The sequence below is a fragment of the Brachionichthys hirsutus genome, chromosome 5 (assembly GCF_040956055.1).
Source record: "Brachionichthys hirsutus isolate HB-005 chromosome 5, CSIRO-AGI_Bhir_v1, whole genome shotgun sequence".
Taxonomy (NCBI): domain Eukaryota; kingdom Metazoa; phylum Chordata; class Actinopteri; order Lophiiformes; family Brachionichthyidae; genus Brachionichthys; species Brachionichthys hirsutus.
The window spans coordinates 11,940,946-11,967,479 of NC_090901.1; the positions used below are offsets into that span (position 1 = coordinate 11,940,946).

The 26,534-nt window shown below is 47.1% G+C and overlaps 1 protein-coding gene and 1 non-coding gene across 2 annotated transcripts; both read right to left on the bottom strand.

Moving 5' to 3' along the window:
• Positions 1 to 244: 244 nt before the first annotated feature.
• fbln1 (fibulin 1) lies at positions 245 to 24,846 on the bottom strand. The gene is made up of 17 exons (XM_068739795.1): positions 24,742 to 24,846; positions 21,591 to 21,699; positions 19,191 to 19,320; positions 16,818 to 16,977; positions 16,463 to 16,525; positions 16,306 to 16,392; positions 16,087 to 16,224; positions 15,795 to 15,932; positions 15,437 to 15,580; positions 14,721 to 14,846; positions 14,516 to 14,641; positions 14,310 to 14,429; positions 13,751 to 13,882; positions 13,530 to 13,653; positions 8,969 to 9,114; positions 7,953 to 8,093; positions 245 to 793 (listed from the first exon to the last, which is right to left on the bottom strand). Exons 1-17 carry the CDS (start codon positions 24,794 to 24,796, stop codon positions 654 to 656), a joined length of 2,079 nt encoding a protein of 692 aa, XP_068595896.1. The 5' UTR covers positions 24,797 to 24,846; the 3' UTR covers positions 245 to 653.
• On the bottom strand, positions 21,477 to 21,558 carry trnas-gcu (transfer RNA serine (anticodon GCU)). The gene has a single exon. It is a non-coding gene; the product is annotated as a tRNA-Ser (tRNA).
• Positions 24,847 to 26,534: the final 1,688 nt, after the last annotated feature.

Below are 26,534 nucleotides of genomic sequence, written 5' to 3' on the forward strand. Positions count from 1 at the left end.
TTAATGAACGCTCCTCTGATTGACTTTGAATGGAGACCCTGGCCTCTACTGCCCTGGCATGCATATTACAGCATTTTCAATTTTCCGGGTCTGTGTGAATGTAGAGCATTAAAATATTGATCTTTAAACAGAGCCTCAGCAACTTTTCGTTTCTTAAAATATAAAATATATGAAGATAGTTAATTAATTTCAGAACTCTTTTAAACGACATGTAAGAAATTCAAACCCAAAACAATACTGTAACTAAAATAGTGTTTATTCAATAACAAAAAAAAAGCTCCTCTGATGCATACAGTAAGAAAGAAAATGTGAACGTTACAAAAACAAAGGCTTATAATGCCGTAAAAAGAAGAGGGTCAAATAATCCAATTATTTGACGACCCTTCTGAATGCATGCACGTCCAACTTCAAAAAGTTCATTTCTTCAGGATACTTTTATAACGTACATTTTTCTATGTGTGCTCCATTATGCCAGATGCACAGGATGCATTCAGGCCGAGCTTGTCATCACAAACAAAGAAGGACCAGCTCATAGTCTGACCTCAGAAACAATCAAATGCATCCAAACGTCAATGCTGATACGGACCAATCACTGTGCAGCGTTGGCGAGAGACGTCTCAATACATGTGGTGCAACGGGACAGTTAAACGCCCTCAGAACCAGAACTCTGAGACAAAGACGTGGACGTTGATGATGTTCTGGCCGGAGTCACCCTGATTCATCAGATTGCGCATGGACAGTTTCAGTACCGTAGACAATGGACCAATCAGAGGCTTCACCTGGCGAACAACACCTGCAGGAGACAGAGAAACAGCAAAATGATCACAAGGGCAAGTATTGGATTTATAACTTCTTGGACAATGTCTGAGATGACTGGACGAAAATGGCCTGATGACATCACCATTAGATCTAGCACACATCAGAGTCTGATCTGGATCCGGGTAAAATCCTGGCTCTGGCGATCCGGAATGTTTACATTTACAGGATTAGATTTTAAAAAAATAATAATCCAGACTGACCCGAGAACAGATTGGAGCTGAAATTGATTCAGATAAGAGTCAAATGTTTCCCCCACTGATCCTGGACAAAACCGCCATTATTGAAATATCATTTTTCTAGAATAACGATCAGAGTGAAAATGCTGAATGACCAAAATCCCTCTTCCCTACGGGGCCAAAGAAAAGCAGGAAGTCTTTGACTCTCCGTCACTGAGAGTCCTCATCTTCATGTGCCTCATAGCCAGCTTGTCTGTCTCGCTCTTATAACACTAGAATGAAATAAAACAGCAGGACTCGTGGGAGTCATATACTGAAGTGAATGTAAGACGATGTGAAATATTGTTCTGACCCAACACATCATAATCCTAATATGGATTTGCACCATGTTTAAAAGATCTGCACCAAAACCTAAGAGTTGTTTTCTCAAGCTCCCTCCTTCTTCTGGAAATCTATTTGGCAATTTTTAAGAAGAGAATCAACCACAAACGAAAACCACCAAAATGTGTTAAATGAAGTCCAGCGGTCCTGTTGGACAGGAGACGGCATCTGTCTCTGCGGGACAGATGTTCAAACAGCGTGTGCCTTCGCCCATCTGTCTCTGCGGGACAGATGGGCGAAGGCACACGCTGTTTGAACAGCACTCAGGCGGAATATCGCCACGCCGGCCTCCCATCACACCTTCATCGCCCTCTTTGCCCCCTTCGTTCACTCCACTCGTGCTCCTCTTCTTCACGAACAACTCAGTAATGTGTTCAAAGCCCTCTCTGGTGACGACTCAAGAGTTTCACTCAGTGTGGGTCGGCATGACGACAGATCGCTGCGTGCATCCGTCTGAATTAGGAGGCTCCTTCATGTGGCGCTCTTAATAAAGCAGTAAAAGCCATTTGCTCGTCGTCCACCGCAGGACAAATGATGATCCATTATGTGCCGTCAGCCACGTCCTTTGGGACGCCGGCATTGTGCGGTGGCAGTTTCCCGCACTCCTTATCCTCCTCCCGCTCTTCCGCCCCTCTCTTCCCCTCCTGAGGGGGGGACTGGTGTTTGTGGCACCATCACTATGGCCCACAAGGGTAAATGAGTCCCATGTGTTTGATGGAGGGGAGCAGTCGCAGTCACGCGATACAGCCATGGAGGCATTCCTCCAGGAATCCATCTTTGACTCCGGCAGGGGCGAGCAAGAGGAGCTCAAACTCCTCTCCGTCACTTTGTCTCACTCTCTCGTCCCTCTCGGAGACGGATCTGTGGGCACACAACGGATTCCAGCAGATTCCGGCGATAAGCGCTCGGAGGAGTGTGGAATGGGGCCCACTTCTACCGGGGCTGCCCCTTTTTTTGTTTTGCTGTTTTGGGACTCTGTTGCATAGTGACACGACAGGGAGAGGAGAAGGACGGAGATTTCATTGTTTCCGACGCGTCGGCGCCATCAGAAAGAGCCACGCTTTGCTCAAACAACAGCCGCAGCATTAAGAAAATGACTGACGTGGAAAAAAAAGAGAGGCTGAATTTAGTTTTTTTTTACCTTTACTGACTCAAACTCACAGTGAGCTCAGAAGGTTCACTATTTGTCTGTTTCCTTAAAAGAGTCCACAGAGTCAATGAAACACACGATGAAGACGAGTACGAGGATGAGCACACTGTGGACCACCACAAAGGCAGATGGGTTTCAGTCCCCATAAAGGCCCCTGAACGCAGTAAATGCGCCCTAATGAGGACTAAACACGAGATTATGAGGTCTGAGCTGAAAGTTTTCCACTGAAGTCTGAAAAAAGAAACTCAACTTACTGAACTCAACTTCATCCAGTGAATAAACAGAAGAAACCAGTGAGCTCATGTTGAACCTGCTTGTTTATCGTCTAGCAGGATTACACAAAAACGACTTTAAGGATTTGAATGAAATTAATGTGCCAAAAAAAAAAAGTTGTGGATCCATTTCTTTGCTGCTCATCTCGTTGGAATTTGGATTAGGATTTAATTCACTTTGAAGGGCTGCTGGGCCCTGGTGGAGCTCCAGTGTGGACTGCTGCACCCTTCCAGATTTCTTTTACAAGAAGTTTATGTTTTAACCGCTGGTTTTACTGTTGCAACAATAAACTGCATGACATGTCTGCACAAAATTTGGGGACGGGTCATGGGTCAAGAAAGAACCCTTTGAATTATGTGAACGTGAGGGTTGGTGCGTCCTTCAGATGTAGAGGACTTCCAGAAGCTTCCATCAGTATTTCTACTTTCGTTTTGAGCAAAGATGCTGCGGTGCTCTTGCACAATCTGTGTGAAATATGATTGGAATAATTCATAACTTTCCTTGAATTCATTGATTTATTCCAAATGGAATGGCCTTTTCCTGTATTTTTGCTACATTTGCACACACACACACACAAAAAAAAGACGATCAAGTTATCACCAGATCGGCTTGTTCTGCTCAGAGGAGCTGGATGCTGAAGTCGGGCTTGCGTGACCAGGATGACTCTGAGTTTCCATGAGCTTCAGCTGCGCAGTGGTATCCTCAGAAGAGGGGGAAGCATCAGCTAACAGCCGGGCCTCAGCAGCGAGCTGTTAGCTCAAACAGTTCCCAAGGGTGGAACTGTTTGACCTCTGCCCTCAAAACATGTACCTCTTTGGCCTCCTTCAAAACGGCCCTAAAAATACACATTTTAGGGGGACAGAAATGGAGATAGTCATCACGACTCTCTCCGGATCACCCCCCCCCCCCCCCTTTTTTGTCCACCTACGTTGCACATATTAAGTGTCTTTGTAATTTATTGTAATTTATTGTAATTTATTGTCATTCATTGCCATTTTGCATCTGTGGTGTAATTTATTTTAAATTTATTGTTAGTTTGCATCTGTGTTGTTAGTTTGCATCTATTTTTCTATTCTTATTTTGCATCAATTGAGCAATTTAATATTGGTTTTGTTTTTATTTGTATTGTTAAATGTCGATGATTTATGTACGAAGGACTTTCAACGGAAACAAGACCGCAAGGGCTTTTTTGAAATGCTCATCTTAGACAGGATGTTTGACTGTACTTGTACTGTAATACATGCTACTGTGTGACTGTACTTGTACTCTAATATTCTATCTAATAAATATATTCATCATCATCAGCAACAGCCAGAGGTGCAGCCGCAACCCGCATACTCGTCTTTGACGCTGCAACCAGGCCGGAGGGTAAAAAGCCAAAATCAACAGAACAGGTTGGCCTTTGATTGGCGACCACGCCACCTGAGATTCATAGGAATAAACATGGCGCGGTCAGTGCGAGAGTGGGAGCAGCTCCGTGGCGATGTTCCATCTCGCTGAGGAGTCTGAGGTGACTGAGCTGGCTGGCAGGCGAGCGCCTCCGTCAAACAAGCATCGGTAGAATCTGTTTGCACGGCGGAAAGAAGATAGCCTGAAATAAATACGTGCTAGCAGCAGAGACACCGCTACTAGCGTGCACATACTTAGACATGTGTCATCCTTCACGGCCACAATGGCTGCAATATTGAAGGGTTACATGTAAACAGTGCAATTTCTGGGTTTTCTGGTTTCTGCAACTCAGCGAGGAAGAGTATGTCGGAATCCAAAATGATCGGGTTTAACACCAGAGACAAATGAGAAATATGCATTGGCCTCGCCGCAGTATTGCATAATGACATGCTCGCTGCAGTGAAACCGTTGGAAAGCATCCAGGCGCCGCACGGTTCCAGGATGCAGCCCATCCTGCTGCATCGTCATCTGTAACCGTGATCCGCCCGCTGTCAACCTGCACAGCTGAGAGCATCCGGCGGGCCTGCGGCGTTTCACTTCTCGTGGCGATATCTCAATAAATGCTCGGAAAGTCTAAGAAAGTCTATCAATTATCTGCAAAGTCGGTCAGTTTGCGCTGTCGCTAAAACCGGGCCTTGTGAAGAAGCCCCACCCACCTCAGCTCCGAAAGGTCATCACATGCAGCTTGATAGTTTAAGGACAATTAAGCATGAATCACAGCTGCGGGTCCGAGTGTCATCCACTGGGTGGTGACATCGTGGCTGGGGGGGGGCGTCGGTTGGTTCTTTTCTGGGACTCCGTGGGTCAGAACCGCTGAGATGACGTGGTTTTCGCCGTTGACCTCACCGCAACCTTTAGACTACACCAACCAGCGAGCAGAAAATAAACCGGAGACTTCATGGAGCAGATGAGATGAAGACCTTTTGTTTCCCATCGCCCAGCTTCAAAATAAAGTGCACGGTGCTGATAAGTTGTTTAAGTGCGCCGCTATCAGCTTTGGCATGTCAGCAGCGTTCATTTTGTCAAGTGAGGCTTGAGAATTTACATTTCCTTCAACTCACAGCACCAGACAGAGAAGAGTGATGATGAGTGTAAATCAAACAGCTCAAGCCGAGGAGGATCAGCGCAACCGATGAATTAGTGAGACAGTTTTATTGCACGCAGTACGAGCTGCATGTGCACACACTGTACCGCCGTGCTTTTTAGCACGTCTGCATCCCTATCTTGTCATCGGGTTGGCGGCGGCGGCGGACCACCCGAGGGCAGTGTTATGTGTTGGGGTTGTTAGGCGGAGGAGACCCTGTTTGGATTAGCTGCAGATTCCTAGCGATCTCTGATGACATGATATAAAACCGGAATATTTAAGATTCAGTTTCTGTATTATTTGCAGCTCTACTGTAAAATCAAACAAAAAAAAAACCCCACTTCTGTTTCTGAAGAACTGCAGATTAATGGTTCACTGACACCCTTCCATGATGAGTAATTACTGACAAAGAGGAGTCGTTCAAGGATGACTAAAGGTGCTCTGACTGCACGATTCCACAATCCTGGTTGGCTTTGTTCCACTTTTAACAGAAGCAAAATGCAAAAAAAAACAAAAATTGAGTCCAAAACAAAATAAGCAGGTATGATAACGACGGAAACACAGACAGGTGTCAGGTGAGACGAGCTAAATAAACCAGGAAATAATAAAGTAAATACAGTCATGAAGCGGTTGAGCCGGACACGCAGTGTCAAACAGCTGCTGGTGTATCACCGGAAGACAATAATGATGAAGGTCTGCATCACCGACAGCGAACCGCCAACAGGCAGACGCCGCGCCTCCGGCGGAGGACTCATCCATCCGCCCGCCGACGGCCCGGATCCGTCACCGACCCCGAGTACACGGCAGCATCTGCATGAGTGACGATTTGTCTTTGTCAAGGGGATTAGAGTGTGTGGTCTGCACTGCTGTGGTCGTCATGGGAACGTGGAAGCGTCTGATTGGTTCTGATCGTGTTTTCTGAGCGATGAGAGAGAGGTTGCCTTCCAGATGTGTGGGAACGCCGGTGACGGATAACCAGGAACTGGGGAAGGAGCGTTCCAGCTCTGGAATTGCTCGCCGTCTATGTGCGTGCATGTGAGCATTTGCAAACACTGCACGCCATTGTGTAGCCGACTGTCAAGTGAGCAGAACGGAAAGGAGCGTCAGCCAATCGAACCTTTGAAGACCGACTTTCTCGAGTTTGCGCCGGATTCTGAGGATTCCTAATTGGCTCCTTTGTCCCTTTCAAAAACACGATGAGAAGCCAACAATAATGCCCAGAGTCAGCTTGAGTTCGCACGCTTGTCCATGAGTGGAGCCTCGCTGTCTGCTTCTCCTCGCATCCCAGCGAGCCGCCGGACACACTGGAGATACTGGAAAACAAGCTTCCTGAAGCGACACGTCAGCGCGGGCCTCGTGCAACGGTTACGGTTACACCAGTCCCCACGGCGACCAGACGCACAGGGCCTTCGGTCGGATACGCCGCGGCCGACTGGTGCTAACATGCAAAAAGCTGCAGCTACTAAGCATCCGACGGGTTTGGGCGCGGCTTCTCACAAACAGGCCTTTCATGTGGCCGTCGGTTGAAGTGCTCTAATGCTCGGAGAGACACGGAGGCCTCGAGCGGGGAAACGGAACAATGCATTGAACCACATGAGGCGAGCGTCCAGGATTACTGCTCATACTTTCTCTTCCCTGTTTCACTGAGTCTCTCTCTCTCTCTCTCTCTCTCTGGTCCCTCCTGGAAGCACACAGACATACTTAACCCTGCAAATGAGAAGCACCATAAACAGGGGCTTTCTCATAAATCCACCACACACACACACACACACACACAATAGATGATATATTACACAATAAGGTTCATCGCTCGTGCAGAATTGCGCATTCCAACAGAAACACTGCATTATAAGGCAGTACAATATAATTAAAGCGGCTTTAAAGGTGACTCTCTCCGCCTACGTCGCTTCATCCACCCGTGAGAGATGAGCTCCTTCCGCCACCACCTGCCTGCATCCCAGCGTGAAACCGAAATAACCCCCCCCCCCAGACGGACCCAACTGGAGATCATATCTGCTGCTTCCACTGCAGCCGCTGACGGTCGCTCATGCGTACGTGTGCGTGAATACACGTGTGGATTTACACGCTGTACTCCACTACATTCAGACCACTATAAAGTATTATGGAAAATAATGATCTGCCTGGAATAGGCACAGCCGTAGATAAGTGAATTTAATGGTACTTTGTCGAACCGCAAGAAAACCGATGCCAAATATTTGGCGAGACCAAAACAGGCCTTGGTCTGTCTCGGAGAGCCACTCAGAGGACAAGTCTCTGAAGACCCCGGCACCGAGAGCCCCGATGAAGATGATGACAGTTACATGATGCCGCCACACGGCAGAGACCATAGCGGGTCGTGTCAGATGCACTTACATCTGGTTGCTGAGACGTTCCTCTCAGTGCACACATGTGAGTTTGATTTTGGAGTAAAATAAGAAATAATAGTACATGTGCATATTTCAAAATGAGAAATGAGGTAAGGATTAAAAAAAAAAAATCCTTTTGTCAAGAAGAAAATGCAATTTGCAGTCACAGAAGGCGCCGGGCGGTGCAGAATGTTCCGCGTTAAAGCTGCTATTGTCAAACGTTTGCAGCGGCTTGGTGAAATCACTGGACTCACCCACAAACGTCCCGCCCTCGAACCGCTTCAGCACGTCGAAGGCATTCTCCACGTTGCCCTCCAGGATGTCAAACTTGACGTCGTAGCTGCCGAGGTGATAGGATCCGTAGGCCGGCACAGAGGTTCTCAGGAAAACGATGTCTGTTGGGGGGGATAACAAAATAGACACAGAGAGCTTTAGCAGCCTAAACCCTCATAATGACTCTGGATTGCGCTGAAATGCTCTTTTTTTTCTTTCAGAGAGAAAGACAATACAAAAGGGGGGGGGCTGTGTTTATTGGCCCTTAGAGGGTCACAGGAGGGTTGGGGCGTTTCAGCACTGAGGACCTCAAGCCTTCTACTCCCAGACTCTGAGCTCATGAGGACCGACAAGAGCTTCACTCTCCGTGACATTGAGCATGAGCACGTCTGAAACATGCTCTACACGCCGGCCAATAGATTACAGCGGTTACTCAGAACCGGCCCGGGACAGACGGCAGCGACAGCATCCTGATATAGATCATTTGGGGGGGGGGGGGGGGGTGCAGAGATAGTCGTTTGCATTCTCACAAGCTGTGGGGAAATGGATGTGACGGGTGATCAGAGATTAAGAGAGGCAGATCTGGACAAGGAAAGAGATTGAGGACCACACCGACTCAAAAGCCATCGGTTATCACGCCGTCTTCAAAGCTGGGATGTTCCGTTTAGGGGGCTGTTGGTGCAAATGTAGGAAAGCGTGTAGTTGATACGTCATTTTGTGTTCATAGCATTAACTGCATTTTCAGCAGCAGAGGAAATGCATTGATTTCCTGAGAAGATGGGGACTGATTTTATGATGCACGTTTCATCTTTACTGTAGCCATTAAGCTACCGTAGCATTAGCCCACACCCCGTCTGTAGTATATGCATGAGACTGAGGGTGTGTGCATGAGCCACCATGCAGGCTCGCTTTGGAATCATCTCGGGTACCTTTTATTTTGGGGGAAACGCTTCTTAATGTGAGTGTCATTGAGTGTTTGCCAAAATGAAAGACCTACCCTCTGGCCTGGTGAACTCCCTGAAGGTGGGCAAGGAGATGAAGGTGTGGGACACCGAGTGCGTTGGGTCCAGGACGCAGGCGACGTCATTGGGCTGACAGGTCTTTATGCAGCGAACGGTGTCGGAGCGTTCCAGCCTCGGGGTTCTACACGAGAGAATGAGAAAATACCAACACGTGGCCTCTGACCTTTTAGCTGAAAGTCTTTATCAAGACTTCAGAATCGACGACGTTTCGCTTCACAGGGCATTGTTCAGACTGGCCCAGAGCCTAATAAAGGACTCAGCGGGACTCCAGCGGCCGCCGCGGCAGTCGTCATCCGAGCCAATCGCATTCAATTTGGATCGGAGGAATGTAAACCCACGGATGAACTGATCCTTTTTTGATGCTCTGCGTCAAGCTGCGTGGGGAAATGAATCACTGCCCTCAGAATGATCCACAACCTGTCCAGGGAAATATTTGGATTTGCTGAGCATCCCTGACTTCATGTCAGATAATCTCCTGAGGAGGATTTATGGTGGAAGGGAGTGTTTCCAAAAGACTCCTAAATTGTGAGCCACATGACTAGACAACCCCCCCCCCCCCCCACCCTGCAGGGCAGCTCTCATCCTATTATTTAGGGCTTTGTTTATTCCAGACTTATCAGTGACAGGTCGGCGGGAACGGAGGCCCTCGGCTGGTTCCTGAAGCTAACGCCACCTCGAGGATCGTCATTCACCACCTCTCCGCTCTGAAAGAGGTTTCCGAGGCGTTAAGAGCCCCAGGAGTCAAGAGTTGATCTTTGAAATGAGGAGGAACTCGTGAAAAGGCTTGGAAACCAAATAGAATCCTCAAGCTTTGACATCCAAGATGTTAAATTCAGGCTTCACAGGAGAGACCAATCAGCACGCCGCTATATTGGGTTAAGAAAACAGCTGAGTTGCCATGTATAAATCTGGTTAATGTGCACGGCAGCCATATGGCCGCATTGTGAGTCATGGGCCGTGGATCTCTGGCGCTCCTCGGGGGGACCTATAGGCTGCAACTCAAAGCAAAGGCCCAGCTTGGGTTGCAGGGCTCCGAGGAGCGAGGAAAGAAGCCCCTGACAAAAAAGTCAAGCCGCCACTGGGTAGGGGCTTGTAATTAGCAATTAGCGGGTGGGTCCAAGTTTTGCTTTGGTTTGGGTCAAACCCACAAAATGTTCTCTTAGTTTATAATACCACGGGCCGAGCTGCAGAAAGACCCAAACTGGGCTCCGGAGGATGAGGTGAGAGGGTAAATTTACGAGATAATGACCCAGGATGAACTGCTGCCTTCCGCACAGACGGGCGCTTCAAAGCAGGGGCAGCAAGTGGAGCTAAAGTGCAGTTGCATGCGTGAGCAAAGCGTGTTCCGTTGTGCATATGTGTGCGCTTATGTAAATACGTGAGCCTTCGAGCCCAGAAGAGAAAAAAAAAAAAACCAATACTTTCAGAGCAGAAAGAAAAACACACTTTTTGGATGAGGAGTTCTCTGGTCAAGCATAGGGGCCTTTATTTTTTGGGTAATTCTTATTTATAGTCGGCACATTGATAACGCCCCAACACAAACACTGCAGGGCATCATTCATTTTGTGTTGCCGTACCACAAATTGTTCAGACCACCGCCCAGAGCCCCATAACTCAACGTCAGGAGGGAGGGGGGGGGGGGGCTATGTTCTTATTTTAAGGATATCCCCACTAGGGACCAAGAGCATCCTTACTGGCCTGACAGCTCGGGACAGGAGGAACCTGGGACATCTGAATTTACCGTTATTAAAAGCCACAACTGTCGGGCAGCAGCCTCGCAGCACGTCAGACTATTTATGCTGATGCACCATTTCCCTCTCCTTCGCCACTGGAACCCGGCGCATGCCTGAGACTCGAGGCCGAGTTTCACCTCGAACCCCAGATGAGGACGATAGCGGAGAGGAAGATGCGTTTGTGGATCAAAGGTGGGCTGAAAAGGCATTCAAAAAAAGTCAGTCAGGATAGTGCTGAAAGTGCTGCAGTTACTTTATGACTTCAGTGGGGAGCTTTTCACAACAAAGCTATGGGCGAGACTGTAGCGAGTTAATGATTGTTGCTTTTTGAAAAGCAATAAAATGACCCAGAACCATCAATTACATGAAGAATAAATGCTACTGTTTATTCCTGCGTTTCCTCTTCAATGAAGCTGCTGGACTAACAGGAATATGAGCTTTAATGCTTCCATCCATGAGGTGGAATCGGTATTCCAGCTCCTCTCTGTGTTGCATCTCATTAAATCTCACAATCTCATCGTCATTTAATCAGGTGCTGTGTCAGTTTTAATAGAAAGCCCCTCCATCCAACATAAAAACCATGAACTATTGTTAAAGAAAGCATATTAGACTTGAGCCTGCAACCATTACCAGATTACACACTTGGCTTGTTCCCGTTTCATTATATACCCTGACCTAGAGCGCCACCTAGCGGCGAGCATGCTGCTTCACCTGCTGGAACATGCATTCACTTCGACCTTCTTTCACACTCCTGATCAATCATTCTTATTTCTAATGTTAAAGTGTTGATTGGGTACATTTGTTTATTACTAAAAGCCTTTGGCTGCTGGGATGTTTTTTTTATCCACTCTTAAAGAAACAGCGAGTCATTTTTCATGCATATTTCGTCAGACCCCAGAAACCCTGAAACCTGCGTTTTGACTTTGTGCTTCTTTCTGCATAAAGACTATGTTGCCAAAAAAAAGGTGTATATTAAGTCTTTTTTTACCGCTCCTCTGGCTACTGTGTTCATGTTAAGATTTTATTGCTTGTTTTTAACGTCTTTAAACGGGTCGGCACCGCCTTACATCCGACCTTTAGGGACGGCAGTAGCTCAGTCAATAAGGGCTTGGCTTGGGGGGCCAGAAGGTGGCCAGTTCGACAACAGGAAAGTGGACGTTTAAAGTCCAAGAAGTGTGGAGATTTGACTGGTGGTCAGAGAGATGCTGGTTTGTCTCCGGAGCGCTGCCGATGTGCCCTTGAGCAAGGCACTGAACCCCAGAAGTGGGTAGCCCTCCACTTGACCTTCTCTCCATAAAGTTGTGTGTAAAAACATGTAATAATTTCCCCACGCAGGATTAATAAAGAGAACTTTCTTTCTTCTCCTTCTTTTGTGTAACCTATCGTTTCTCGAGGCCTCTCAGTTCCGCTGATCGATTGTCCAAAGACAAAATGCGAGTCCAGAGTTTTCACTTGTCCCGTCACGTGAGGACGGCCTGGCACACAAATATCACCTCAAAGATTTTATTCTTTCTTTTAACCCGGGACTTACTTTACTCTGGTGCGGTCTTTGGGCGATGCTGTTTAGCACAGTGCCGTTAGCACGCCGCTGTATGTAGCCTCATACTTGGCTTACAGATATCTAGAACAGGCACCACTGGTTCAATGCCTCGCCACTAATTTAAAATCTTTAAATTTGAATGGTTCCTGAATGAAAGGACACATATTGTTTTGTACGTTACGTAGCAACACGCTGGAGTTGTTTTCCGACAATGCACTTAAAATGACACATCCTTTTTAAGAGTGGAGAAAACCTGCCCGGGGTTTATTCTAGCAGGGGGTTGTAGGGCACTCGGGGCCCCTCCTGGGTGACAAACACCAGCACTTTAGCCATGTACGTGCTGAGCGTCCCGTAGCGACGCAGCCTCAGCTCCACTGACAGCTCAAAGTCCCGCGGTTCACTGATGAGCCTCGCCACCGACATCACGCCGCCGGTGGGCACCCGCTCCGCCCTGAAGAAACCGCCCTCATTGCCTTCAATGATGGCGATCTGGATGTCATCGCCGACCACGGTGTGGGACGGGCCCATGCGGAAGATGCTGGTGAGAACGGGTATGTTGGTGGGGAAGGTGAGGTAGTAGTAGGTTATTCTCAGGGGCATGGCCGGGCAGTCGACAGAGTCATTGCAAAGCAAGCGTTCACATCGACTGCAATGAGAGAAGGGTCGGGGGGGTGGGGGGGGCAGGCAGAGAGAAAGAGAGACCAGGTGTAAATTTTTATTTGCCGTGCATGGCATGCAGTGGGAGAATCAGTCTGCGGCATTTTCACACTCCAAAGGCCGATCGCGGCGGGATCATGCAGGAGGTTCTGAACGCCAAGATATCCATGTGCATTTCACCATTCTGGACATGCTACAGCCGCCCCCCCCCCCCCTCCTGCAGGCATTCCACCATTGAGCGTACTGGACATGCAGAGCTTCGCAGTCGCGTGAGTACGGGTCAGTTGGGCTCGGAGGGTTCCCTCTGAGGGTTTGGGCAGGAACCTTTCTGAGGTTGCTTGTCATGAAGGCATCAAACGGGTCTGCACTTGATATGCAACAGAACTCGCTGACGTTCCCCGGTCCAGAACAAGAGCAAGAAGAGAGCGGACTTTTTGGATTGGCAGCTCTTACCCGTCAAGTCAGAACTGCAAAGAACCTTTTTAATCTTGATTTTAACTGATTTGATGATCTGATTTGTTTTTTTGCCTATCCATACCGAACTTTAGTCGACCCGTCGTGGTTGTTTTGCAATAAACGTCCGGCTACCAGAGACCCGGTACTCACGTCTCTCCAACACGGCGGTAGTTGTTGGGACAGTCGAAGGACAGGCATCTAAATCCTCCCTGTATGTTAAAGCAGCTCTGGTTCTCCAGGCATGTGTGTGTTCCCGCCACGCACTCATCGACATCTGGGAGCCCAAGGGAAGAAAAAAAAACAAAAAAACACACAATTAGAAAACATGACAACAACCACCGTCATCCAGCGTCACAGGCAGGGCGGCCTACCCTGGCAGCTGCGCCCGTTGTAGGCCAGGGTGTAGCCGTTGACGGGACAGGAGCAGTGGAAGCTGCCGGGGGTGTTGTGGCAGCGATAGGAGCAGATGTGGCCTCCGGTGGGGAGGGCGCACTCATCGATGTCTGAAGACGAAACCAGAAAATGCATTTAATAAGTTACGTGTTTACCCACAAAAACAAAAAAGAAATCTTTATCGCTTATAATCGCCGGCGTTGGTTTTGTCCGACTGTTAGACAGCTTAAAACGTTCCGGACGGAGCTCGGCGACATTTCCAGGAAATGTTGAGAATGTTACCAGGAGCAGATGATTACATTTTGGTGATGATCCACAATAAATCTTGAATTCTAAAGATACCAAGAACAATTTAGATCCAGATGTGGACGGTGTAAATCCAATTAGGAGTGGAATGAGCTGCTGGGCGGAGGTCTGTGCTCTCTGTATTTGTCACAGTCAAACTCTGGGAAGTCAAATACGATCAGCGACTCTCCCATTCCATTCCCTGCTCATTCGGGTTTTTGTCCCGCTGCCCGTGGGCTTCTTACGTTTTACCTTCACAATTCAGGCCGTCAATGTCGCTGAGCTGGTAACCACGGCGGCAGTAACACTGGTAGGACCCATAGACATTGGCGCATTCCTGACTGCAGGGGCTGCTCTCGCACTCATTCAGATCTGCAGATAAGAGGTGATTACCAACTCCATTGAGTCAATGACACAGACCCCGCCCCTTCTGTATGAAAGTGTCCCTTCTCTCTTACCGTCACAGTTCCTGTTGTCACTAGCCAACTTGAAGCCGGTGGTGCAGCTGCACTTGTAGGACCCCAGAATGTTATCACACTTATGAGCGCACAGGCGTCCGGGGTAGTGCCTGCATTCGTTAATATCTGGAACACAGTCGACCAACGAGGCCTCAGGAACAGTTCTGTGCTTTACTAAAGTTACGGGGGGGGGGCTGCCACCCACCTTCACAAGCCCGACTGATGCTGTTGAAGATGTAGCCCGCCTCACACTCGCAGCGGAAGGAGCCCAACAGGTTGATGCAGCTGTGACCTGCACACACCTTTTCAGGGCCCCTACATTCATCGATATCTGCAGGGTGGGGGGGGGGGGGTAGTCAGACGCTGCATTTACCTCAGGCTGAGGAGTACCTGTCTGCAGCCTTCAGAGTGATTTGATTTGTTTAACTGATTTGGACGGGGTTAAATGTCAAATGTGATTAGATATTTGAGGATGGAGAACAAAATGAGATGTAGGTTAAAGGTCAAGTAGCTAACTGACAGTTTTTGCTTTGAAAACCTGTAGATAGAAAGGTTCTGATCTGATCATCATCTAAGCATCACGCCTGATAGTCAGGAGATTTGAGAGAGGAGGTGGGAACGCCGGCCGCTGTCAGCTCCTCTGAGCCCAACATCGTTCCAGATGTTCTGATGGTAACGCTGAGCCTGGCTTCAGTCCAACTCTGCTTCTATTTTACAACCTTAATAGATTTTAACAAAAACAAAAATTTACATTTGCTTCTGAAGAAAAATTGGTCCAAACTAATGAAATCATAGTTGAACCACTCACATTTGACAGCTAAACCAATCAGAGCCCTGTGGGAACATTAAACACTGTGCCCAACCATTCGCCTGCAGGTTGCATCCAGGTGTACTGGTGCTGGTCGTGTCGGGACCGCCTACCAATGCAGCGCGTCCCGTCCTCATTGAGGTGATACCCTCGACCGCAGTTAACAGAGTTCCTCTGGCAGACGTAGGAGCCGACGGTGTTGGTGCACACCTGCCCTCTGTGGCACGGCCCGGTCAGGCTCAGGCACTCGTTTATATCTGGACATAAATCAGATGATCGTCATTCACACCTGTCACTCTTGCTGGATCTCATTCCCCTATTCTGGATCCTTTAATTCAGATTAGCTATTCTCCTCAGCCGGTCACCTGTATCCAATAGCAGAGCAGCACGCCATCACTGTCAGCCAATCATTTTGCTGCTCTCTTTTTTAAACGTGACTTTTCGGACGCACATGTCATGTAACAAACTTACCGATGCAGCTGCCGAGGGCGTCCTGGATGTAGCCGACGCCACACTTCACCTTAGGGACGCAACGGAACGACCCTTGGGTGTTTTGACACTCAAACTGTGGGACGCAGTTGTGGATACCGGTTTGACACTCGTCTATATCTAGATGACAACACAAAAGGCTGTGAGCAGCTATACAAAAAAAACAATCATTCAGAATGATCAGATCTACATGTGGTCCTGAAGGCATCTCGGATGCATTCATGTGAGCACCAGGTGTAAAGAGGATCAGAGCACCGAAGGCGTTCTGACCGACCTTTACAAATGTTATTGTCCGTGAGTTCGTAGCCCGTCCCACAGCTGACCTCCCTCTGGCAGCGGAACGAGCCCTCCGTGTTGATGCAGCGCTCCCCTGCGCGACAGTTACTCAGTCCCAGGAGGCATTCGTGGATATCTGGGTGCAACAGAAGCAGGACAAGGATCGCAAACGGATTTACGGGCCAAATCTCCGGCACTGAGGAGGAGTTCCACTCACCTTCACAGCTCTTTCCATCCGGTTTGAGCTTGTAGCCGCTGAAACACTCACATGTGTCATTGCCCACACAGTGATGAGCACACATCCCTAAAGAGAAACCAGTCATTACTGAATTTGTTCTGTGCAGAGATGAGTTTATCACTGTGTTGTACTATACCTTTGCACTCGTCATTTAAAACCGAATTCTCTGCAGTTTTATTCGATTCATCCTGTTTTGGTGCTGAAGAAAAAGGGGGGGGGGGGACACGCTAAGAAATTTTTAATTACAAATCATCAGTTCCAATGCTAGAGTCCTTCTGCTCAATCTAATTTTCAGAAAGTGACTAAAAAGGATGAATTCCTTCTTCGTGTGTAGTTTCAGCTCGTCTCCTCTGAGAGCAATGGCTGCATGATTCCGGCAGGGGGCAGTGTTAACGCACATTTGGGGAACTTGAATGTCATTAGACATTTACCCACTTTACAGCATCAACTCCAACAAAATAAAATATTTACCATACTTTGTTTGAACCCACCTTCAGGTTTTCCTGTGGGTGTGGTCAGGTTGCCTTGGTCTCTGTCCACACAGCAGGCCCGGGACACCAGGCTGCACTGGTAGCCCATGGACAGGTTGTGGTCACAGGACAAGCCCTCCTGCTGGGACACTTTCCCCAGAAGACAACAGTCACAGCACATCTGGAGAACACAGAGAAGGTTATTGGAGGTGAGTCTGACATATCTCCACCAATCAGAAAGGGATCCCGTCATAAATTACAATACTGCTAAATAACAAGGCGACTAAATGGCACCCCAGAACAGTGGCAGCAGTCAGAGACATTAGAGAGCTGGACCGAGACAAATGAAAATGATGAATCGCGTGGTTGAGACATGGAATAGTTGGGAATGTTGAATATTTATTTTGTTATTAAATATAGGTGCATGCAAAATACTGCTTGTGAGTGACAAATACAGTAGATATATGTGACTACACAGATTTTAAGTAACCATTTAAATTAAGGTTGAAAGATCTAAATATATAATATATTAATATATAATATATATATATATATATATTAATTAACACTTTTTTAGGTTGTGGTGACTTCAACATAGATTCATTAAAATCGAATTATCATATGAAAACCGCAGTTCGTTGATATTATGTTTAGTTTGAGCGTCCATCCAGTACTTAATTTTAAAACTGAGCAGAATATCCAAAGATGCTGCGACAGTGATTGATAATATTTTTCACAAATGTAACTGATATAAAATAGTAACTGGATTATTAGTGATTGATGGAAATGATCGTTCGCCAGTTTCTGCTGGTAGAAATGAACTTAGTTAGAATAGAATCACCAATTATGGCATTAAAGACAGTATAAATCAGGATTGGCAGGAAGTTGATGTATACTTTACCAATCAATCACTTAATGCATTTTAGGTACATTGTTATTTTATGACCGCCATTCCCTGTTGAAAGAACATAAAGACGAGAAAACCACCAAGATGGATGGACGGATGGGTTGGAAAAAGCTTATAACAAGAACAATAGGCTTTATAGGGAATTTATCATGCAGAAAACAAAAGATGAGGAGAACCCGGGTCAGAACCCTCCAGGAGAAGCTATGCGGTCAGCGATAGGCTTGACTCAGGGAAGAGGACGTGCGTGCCTTGCATAGTCGCTGGCTAGACTCCTGACTAGGCAGAGGACACAAGCTCAGGCTTGATCACCCTGTAGCCGGCTGTCTTTGATGAGGCTGTTTAGTGTTCAAAGTGTACACTGCTGATGGCGTGTCCCGAGATCCCGACATCATCCTTCCCCTGTGTGAGCGACACCTCCCGTGCCTCTCTTATCCACTCCTAGCACAACGGACCGTCTTAACACCACGCCCTTTGTACCTGCCATTTGCTTCTTATAAGGGTCAGCACGGTGGTGCAGTAGGTAGAGCTGTTGCTTTGCAGAAAAAAAGGTCCCGAGTTCTATTCCTATCTGTCCAAGTGTCCGCGTGGGTTTCCTCCGGGTTCTCTGGTTTCCTCCAGGTTCTCTGGTTTCCTCCGGGTTCTCTGGTTTCCTCCGGGTTCTCTGGTTTCCTCCGGGTTCTCTGGTTTCCTCCGGGTTCTCTGGTTTCCTCCCACTTCCATAAACATGTAATTTAGGTGAATTGATTACGCCAAATTGTCCATAGTGTATGAGCGTGTGCGTGAGTGGTTGCCTGTCTATGTGTGGCCCCATGATGTGTTGGCGACATGTGTTGGGTGTCCACCGCCTCTAATACATAGTCAGCTGGGATAGATTTCAGCAACTCCCCTGAACACGCAAGGCGGAAAAGCGGGTGTAAAGGAGACGATTGATGCCGTCTCGTCTGCAAGAAAAAAAGATGGATGGACGGATGAACATCTTTGGGGGGGGGGGGGTGTTTAGTTTTTTGTTTGGGAGGGTTTTTAGGAATTTAAAGCTGCAGCTGAACTATAATCAGCACATCCTTTGAGGAAAATGCAGTGACTTGTCTGCTCTCCGTTTGTCTTTCTGAGGCGCTGACGTGCAGCTTGTTGTGGAAACACAACGAGGGTCGGTTTGAGCACGGCTGAAGGAAAGCTTGGATCTGAGCCATGGAAGATCCTAGAATTCATTGTTTATCTGGCAAAGAGTTCCATTCCTCTGAGAAGTGTCACGCCTCATTCTGCTCAGTGTGTGCACATGCACACACACCCACACCCACACACACACACACACACACAATCATTACCCTCTAAACTGGCTGTCCAGCAGAATGATGTAACGCTCACTGACTGAGAAGAGGGAGGTTTCTGGTGAGCAGTATTTTCGGTGAGCAAGGAACACACACAAACATTCCCCTATAATATAGTTGTGTATCGGCACACGCACACACACACACACACACACACACCTTTGTGGTTTTGGTCTCACACGTGTTTGTGAATAATGTGTGACAGGCTCCTTGTTGTTTGGCCGTGTTGATCCCAGCGGTGCACATGTCGTCCTCCAGCACCGTTACACAGCACTGCTCCTGCACCATCCTGTCAGAAAGAAAAAAACACACACAGCATGTTTGTTCGGTTGTGGCTGCAGCTCCTCGTTTTGATCCATATGCACTCACGTATTGATGCACGCAGCGTTTGAGCAGTGCACTTGCACACATCTGGGTGCACATCCTGCAGACGTCAGATTTCAGACACCTTATTCTCGGCTCTGCTTAGTTAAGATGCGTTTTGTGTCACCTGCCGTTGTCTCAAACCAGACGCTGTTTTTCTGTGAAGCTCCGGCAGTTGTTTGTGGACAGAGAAACTCGACTTGACATCTGCAGGTAGTTTGGTAGATAATGATTCATTCCCGGGTGAACTGTCCTTTGAACGCTGCGAGCCGACAGGGTGACTAACCGCTGCCAGTGTTTACAGTTTGTTTGGATCAATTACATCACTGGCGCTGAATCCTCTGCACAAATAGGCCGACATGTTACAGATGGGACGTGAGCTATTAACACGTTGCATATTTGGATCACCCCCTCATGCACTAGAATCATTATCAACACATCAGTGACTCTGTGTTTCTGTGCGATCACATTTCATTGTGTTGCATCCCATCAGTTAAGAGTTTGACTCATAGCAGCCTGTAAAAAAAAAAAAAAAAAAACCAACAGCTCCGGTCTTAGTTCCAGCCTTTTTATCAACTCTTACCAGAAATCTCTTTCCACATAAACCGCCAAGGGTCGCAGATTTGCGTCACGGCGCACACCTCCTCTGCAGAACCTTTTAAGGGCATAGTCATACTCCCGCTTATCTTTTTCTCTCTTGGTGTGATTGTTCAGGTTTCCTGTTATTCCCTTTCTCCATCGTCCTTCTATGTCGTATTTCACCTCTGAGCTATTTCCTGGGGTATTTTTTTTCAAAGAACCCCTCTTCTGATCCCTCCCACACTCCACTCCCCCGCCGCCACCACTATAATTTAAACAAATTTGAGATAACTTAGGGTGGCTACGGTAAATCTGCTTGCCATCAGCATTTGCAGCAGCAGCAGACCTTCCTGGCTTATGGGCAACAAACCTGTGGCGGCACACCTTCTAGGGTTACCAGCAGACGTATAATTATCCCATCACTATTAGCATTTCCTGCTCTCAAGTGAAGTGAATAAGATTTATGAGAGTACGGTAAAGCAATTTCATATTAAGGGCCGACAGACATTTCCTGCGTCCCTCAGGCCCAATGCTGCAGGAACGTCTGTGGTGCAGACAGAAAATGTAAGACCGTGACAAAGGGCCAAGTGGTTAATGATTTGTAAATCTGAATGAGTCCCGGGCGAGTCTTAAAGGAGCAGTTCACCCAGAAATGAAATGGATATATGAATCCATAAAAACTGATGGAAGGTTGCGTAAAGTCGTGTTTTCTGAAACCCACAAAGTATTTCTGGAGATTCACAACACAACAACATTCCAAGCAACCGAATGATGGGAGACTTGTTTTAAAGTGTTAAATAAAATAAGACAAATCTAAAATCTTGCAGCTTGTACAAGATCTTCAAAGTCTGAAGACACTCTACAGATCCAAGACATATTTAAAAAGGACATTTTACACATTTAGCCTCTAAGCTAAATGCTAACACAGCCTGAGAGTGGGGGGGGCACATGATGCTGCATGTGATGATGATGAATATGATGAATATATTTATTAGATAGAATGTTAGAATACAAGTACAGTCAAACAGTAGCATGTATTGCAGTACAAATACAGTCAAACATCCTGTCTAAGAGGAGCATTTCAAAAAAGCCCTTGCGGTCTTGTTTCCGTTGAAAGTCCTTAGTACATAAATCATCAACATTTAACAATACCAATAACTATTGGTATAACTAAAATACCAAATAAATTACTCCACAGATGCAAAATTACAATAAATTACAAAGACACTTAATATGTGCAACGTAGGTGGACAAAAAAGGGGGTGGGGGATTGTGATGACTATCTCCGTTTCTGTCCCCCTGAAAGGTGTATTTTTAGGGCCGTTTTGAAGGAGGCCAAAGAGGTGCATGTTTTGAGGGCAGGAGTCAAACCGTTCCACCCTTGGGTGGCAGTATTATAAAAAGATGATTTACCAATGTTAGCCTTATAGGAGGGTGTAATCAGGTTGTTGTTTGAGCTCCCTCTAGTGTTGTGGCTGTGGGTGTCACAAAATAAATCCATGTCGACGAGGATGGGATTCGAACCCACGCATGCATAGCACAATGGATTAGCAGTCCATCGCCTTAACCACTCGGCCACCTCATCCTACGGTGAGGTTGCAGATACCACCTGCTCACCTGCATGAGGATGACTCAGAGATGAGGGGGAGTGAAGCGCAGTCTTCGTCATCACTGGCCCGTTTCTGGCCATCTTTACAGCATTCGTCGATGGAGATCTGTTCTGCTCCTACAGACATTGAGAAAAAGAACACACGGAACACACGGTATAATTCTAAACACATGGTTTAGACACATTTTCTTCTGGCACATATTGTTTTATCCGATTTCCAATAATCAGAACTGGATTTAATTGGGTTGAGATGATGCATCCATCCGTCCGTCCTCAACGGCTGAAAGCCTGAAGCTCTACTGGCAGGTGACATTCTTAGAAACAATTCATGCACACATGCTGCAGCGTGCATGCCAGGCCAGTAGATGGCAGTGCAGCTGTAATAGACACGTTCAATGCTGGGCAACGCTCCCGTTCAGAAGGTGATGGGGATTTCAAAAGAAAAAAAACTTAACGTTATAGGAGCTTGGGTCTTTGATGACTTGAGCATCTGATGAGTTAAGATGACCGGCGATGCATCAAACGGTCGGTGACAGGTGATCCAGCTGTCGTCACTTGTGATGGGACATGGTGGAAAAATACAGCCGGGGAGGATTCTCAATTTCTCCCATGAGACAGCCTCCATAAAGCCCCCCCGACCACTGTGGACACTATCACACAGGTTCTTGGTTCATCCCCCCCCCCCACCAAATGAAAAAGTATATTGCAATTGTTGTCAGAGAAAATTTGCTGAGAATTTATTTTACATTTTTTTGAAAGATGGAAAAATAAAAATGTGAATCTGGCAAATCAAACTCAGACTTTTTTTTCTTTTTGCCAAAGACAATGAATGAAAAATGTGTTGTTGCAGACACAAGAGCGGCTTTTTGACTGGAGCGCGACCGACTCTGTGGCGATGTGGTTGTTTCTCCGCGTGGATGAGCGCATGTGGAGCGCCTCCATCCTGTAAACAATCGGCCGTCACGATCGCTTCGACTACATTCGTTCGCCTGCGGTTTGTGTGATCGGCCAAATGTGAAATAGCTCTGGCAGATCAGCTTAAACCAGCATCGGTGTGCCAAATTGTTATTAGCAATACGTCCCCTGATGGGGACCGAAAGAGAACAGAAAGTCACCTTTGTTGGTTTGTGGCTCTGAATCAATCTGAATGGGGGGGGGGGGGGTTGTAAAATGCACAAGCAAATCCATCTGTTCCAGTGTCCCGTCTGGCAAAAAAATGAAGCGACTGCAGATCAGTTCGATTAGGTAGGGAGGAATATCTGGAAAAGCAGAACTCAGATTTAGAGGTTTGCTGTTTTCTCCCAGGAATTCTATTGCGACCATTAAATCAAAGACGAAGCACAAGCAGAAATAGTCTTTGGCTTGCGTTGCAAGTGCCTGCTCTGCCCCGTAGCCCAGAATGGATTGTTTTTCCTCTAGTCCAGACAAGAAAATAAAACCACCAAATTAACTGTGACCATGCTACTACACAAACGATCGCTAACTTTGCAGAAAGGAGTAAATACGGAGAGAGGATTTACGACGAGGCTGCAGCATTAGCTGACTCACGACTGACTTCTGGAAGTCTGACGCATGCCAGAGGCCTCAGGCCATGAAACCTTTTAAGCAGCTGGATGAAATGAGATGGCGCTTTAAAAGCATTTCACACGGGCCTACCGAGCAGGCCCCTCGAAAGGGCCCTCTGAATGCTCACGACCTGTTTGGGAAGTAACGCCAGGATGTTTCAGGCAGACGGGAACAAAATGCTTTCAAAAATGACAATGAGCTCCTTCAACGGGCCGTATAAAGGTTTCAGTAAGGTGCTCGGATTAGACCGTAATTAATTTACATCTTCCATTTAGCCTCTAAGCTACAGTAAAGGCTTTAACCTCTACTTTCGTTTAAAGACAAGTCTCCATCCTCCTCCATTGTTCAGGACAACATCGTTTTATCTCCAGAAAGGCAGCAAACTTCATGAACCTTACATTAACAAGGGGTGAGTAACTAGTCGCTGACTGAATTTTCATTTCTGGATCACCTGCTCCTTTAGTAGTAGTTAGAGTAGGTTTCCCTGCACGTCGTCCAAGTTCTCTCATTTCCAGCCACCATTAACCTCTTGCCAGAACACCCAGTCGGATTTGAAAGTGGCCTCTGAAGAGCACCTTTCCATCCCATCACCTATATAATAAAAATCTAACTCCGCTGATAACCCACTCTGCACCACACAGTCATTCCAAAGCCGCCACTGTCTGCGGGCCTAAAGTGAAAGAGCAGAGGGGCCTTAAACTGAACTGTGTGGTGCTACTTTATCAAAAGGGGCAGGCCAGACACAGCCACACTTCTGGATGCAGTCTGCCACAGACCTCTGGTCCGTTGTCTGTCTGGGGTGGGGTGGAGGGGGGGGGGCGGGGGGGGGGGTAATTTCCATCTGGGATGGTGGTCTTGGCAGAGCAACACATGGCTGCGCCTGCACCATGTGAACAGTGTCCAGAGGTGGCGCTCCACGCCGCATCACATCAGCAGCGTGCGCCTCCTTCACGGGCTCCTGCCGTTTATTAGAAATGGATATTATATCGATCTAAAACCATCAACGCTCAACCTTTGAGGCCGTCTGATGGCTTCTGTACCCAACGTGTTGCCCCATGTGTGACCGGGGCGTTCACCCAGGCGTGGGGCGACCCTGCTGTGGATGATTTAGAGTCGACCACCCCCGTTCTTTCTCTCCCGGTGAGACGTTGCATCCCAGCATACCAAGGAAGCGGGACGTCTGAGATCCAGTGCAGTGAAGACTCGCATGCGGAAGCGCATTTTAACGCTCCTCTTGTCATGTGCCGTCTGTTACTACTTTACAAATGCAGACCAATGTCACAAATCAAGGAGTTAGTCGCTTTTTGGTGAGAAACATGAATTAGTTTGCAGCTAAAATGTACTTTTTTGACGTCATTTATATCAGATGCTAAGCTGTAAGCGGAATAAAACAATTGTTCAATAAATGTTCATGTCTCCAAAGCAGCAGTTTGACGGCCGCCCTGCACCCAGCTCTGTAAAATCAACACATGTCCCAAGCAGTGTGAGAAATGAATCACCTCCGTGGGTCTGTTTGACTCCCACTGTAAATATCCCGCCTGTTTAAAGCCATCTGGAGGAGTCTGACTCCTCGCGTAACGGGAGGTGACTTACCTCGGACGAGGAGAACTCCGAGGAGCGCGCCCAGCAGCACCGCGCACGGACCCATTGAATGAGACGGGATCAGAGCCGGAACAGTCCGCGTTATTGCGCAGGACGCGTGGACAGGACCGCAGCGCTCCTTTGAACAGCTGCTCCGAGGAGGTGATGGGGTTGAATGATCGGAGTCACGGCGCGTGGGGAAGAATGAGCGTCTAATGATGGGGCGGGCTGGGGCCACAGACAGACCCCCCCCCCCCCTCACGGTTAATCACAGAGCCGGGTGCCTTCTCTCCAGGAGAAACACCGTGCACAAAAAAACGACTCCTGCTTAAAGGAATAGTTCAGCAAAAGGAGACTGGCCATTATGGAGCCAGACTGATTTAAAGTCAGGGGGGGGGGGGGGGGGGGTTCTTTATTTAAAAAAATATTCTGGGTTTCCACAGCAAAACAACAAAAATAAAAACATAATGAGGGCTTCCTTTAAACTAAAAAAATTAAATACATTGATCAGTCGATCAATACATTTAACCTGAGCATTGATGCAAATGTGAGACTTAAGTCTGACCTTGAGTTCTTCCCAATATTCCAGACCTGATTTTCACCTGTCTTCCTGTTAAAAAAATAAGAAAGGAGGCATCCTGGTGTCTGATTAGCAACGTTAGATTGGAAAAGCTTGTAGACAGAAGTTCAGACCACATTTACACATCAGCGTTTTGGCTGAATACTACAGAAATATCTTTTTTAAAAACACCAAAAATAATGGATATTTGATCTTGTAAAGGTTAACAGTTCAAACTCAGTCTAAATGGTGTCGAGCACAGGAAGTAACACAATTCTCAACATAAAATAAAAAAATATGAAAACAGGCAAGGAAAAATGATCAAGGAGATACCAATCAGAGGAAGGAGAGCTGACATTAAACAAGATAACAAAAATTCAATATGATCTTTTGGGTGAGCTGTGGCGTTTGAATGAACACATTAGAACACTGAGATAAGGATGCTTTATGTGATTGATATGTGGAAGCATCTCTAACCTGTCATACGAACTTCGATGACAAAAACTGCCTTAATTATTTTCCCTCCCGTCTCCATGACTATTGTACTGAGGTCTGCATGCACACATGGAAACTGTCTCCAATTGATGGTGAAGCAGAGTTTGTCTGTCTGACTAATGACTGCTCTGATTTCCCAACATCTGGAGCTACTTTCAGAGTATTTTGAAAGTGTGTCCTGTCTCCGTCTCCGTCCTCTAAAACCCTCTGGATATCCAGGTTAGGGGAACATGCAGAGATTAAAATAATAAAACTTTACAATCTACTGGAAGTAAGGATTTGTGCTTGCAAATGCTATTAGCTCATAGCCGACAGTGAGGATGTTAGCGTACAAATAGGTGTCAATTACATCCTTTCAAAAGGGGATTATGGACTCGGCTCGTATGAGTCGATGCCTGCTCATTCTAAAACTAGTCCCCAACTACTTAGAGAATGCTGCACTGTTGTTGTTGTTGTTGTTGTTGTTGTTGTTGTTGTTTTTGTGAGGCTCTGGAATCATTCGGTGAACTCAGAAACTTCACCTGATTTTCATCGCTCAGGGCTTTTATTCTTAGGTTTACCGTTCCGATACGGCGAAGCCACTTTGAATCTTCCTGTGACCTCCCTGACGCCCCCTCCTCTTTAAAACGGCCTCTGCTGAGCTCGTTTCTCTGTTTATTTACTGTAAGTCTTCATGCAAGGTATAATGAATTAAAGCCGTGGTGACGGTGCCACAAATGTGGGCTCACCGGCAGCCAAAGAGATTATGGAC

Bases quoted from the DNA above. Each gene is read 5' to 3' on its own strand.
- fbln1 (XM_068739795.1), bottom strand. From the start codon at position 24,796: ATGGGTCCGTGCGCGGTGCTGCTGGGCGCGCTCCTCGGAGTTCTCCTC. The intron at 15,581-15,794 runs GTAAGTTTGTTA...ATTTATGTCCAG, and splicing joins CGCCCTCGGCAGCTGCATCG to ATATAAACGAGTGCCTGAGC. The intron at 8,094-8,968 runs GTAGGTCTTTCA...CCCCCCCAACAG, and splicing joins GGAGTTCACCAGGCCAGAGG to ACATCGTTTTCCTGAGAACC.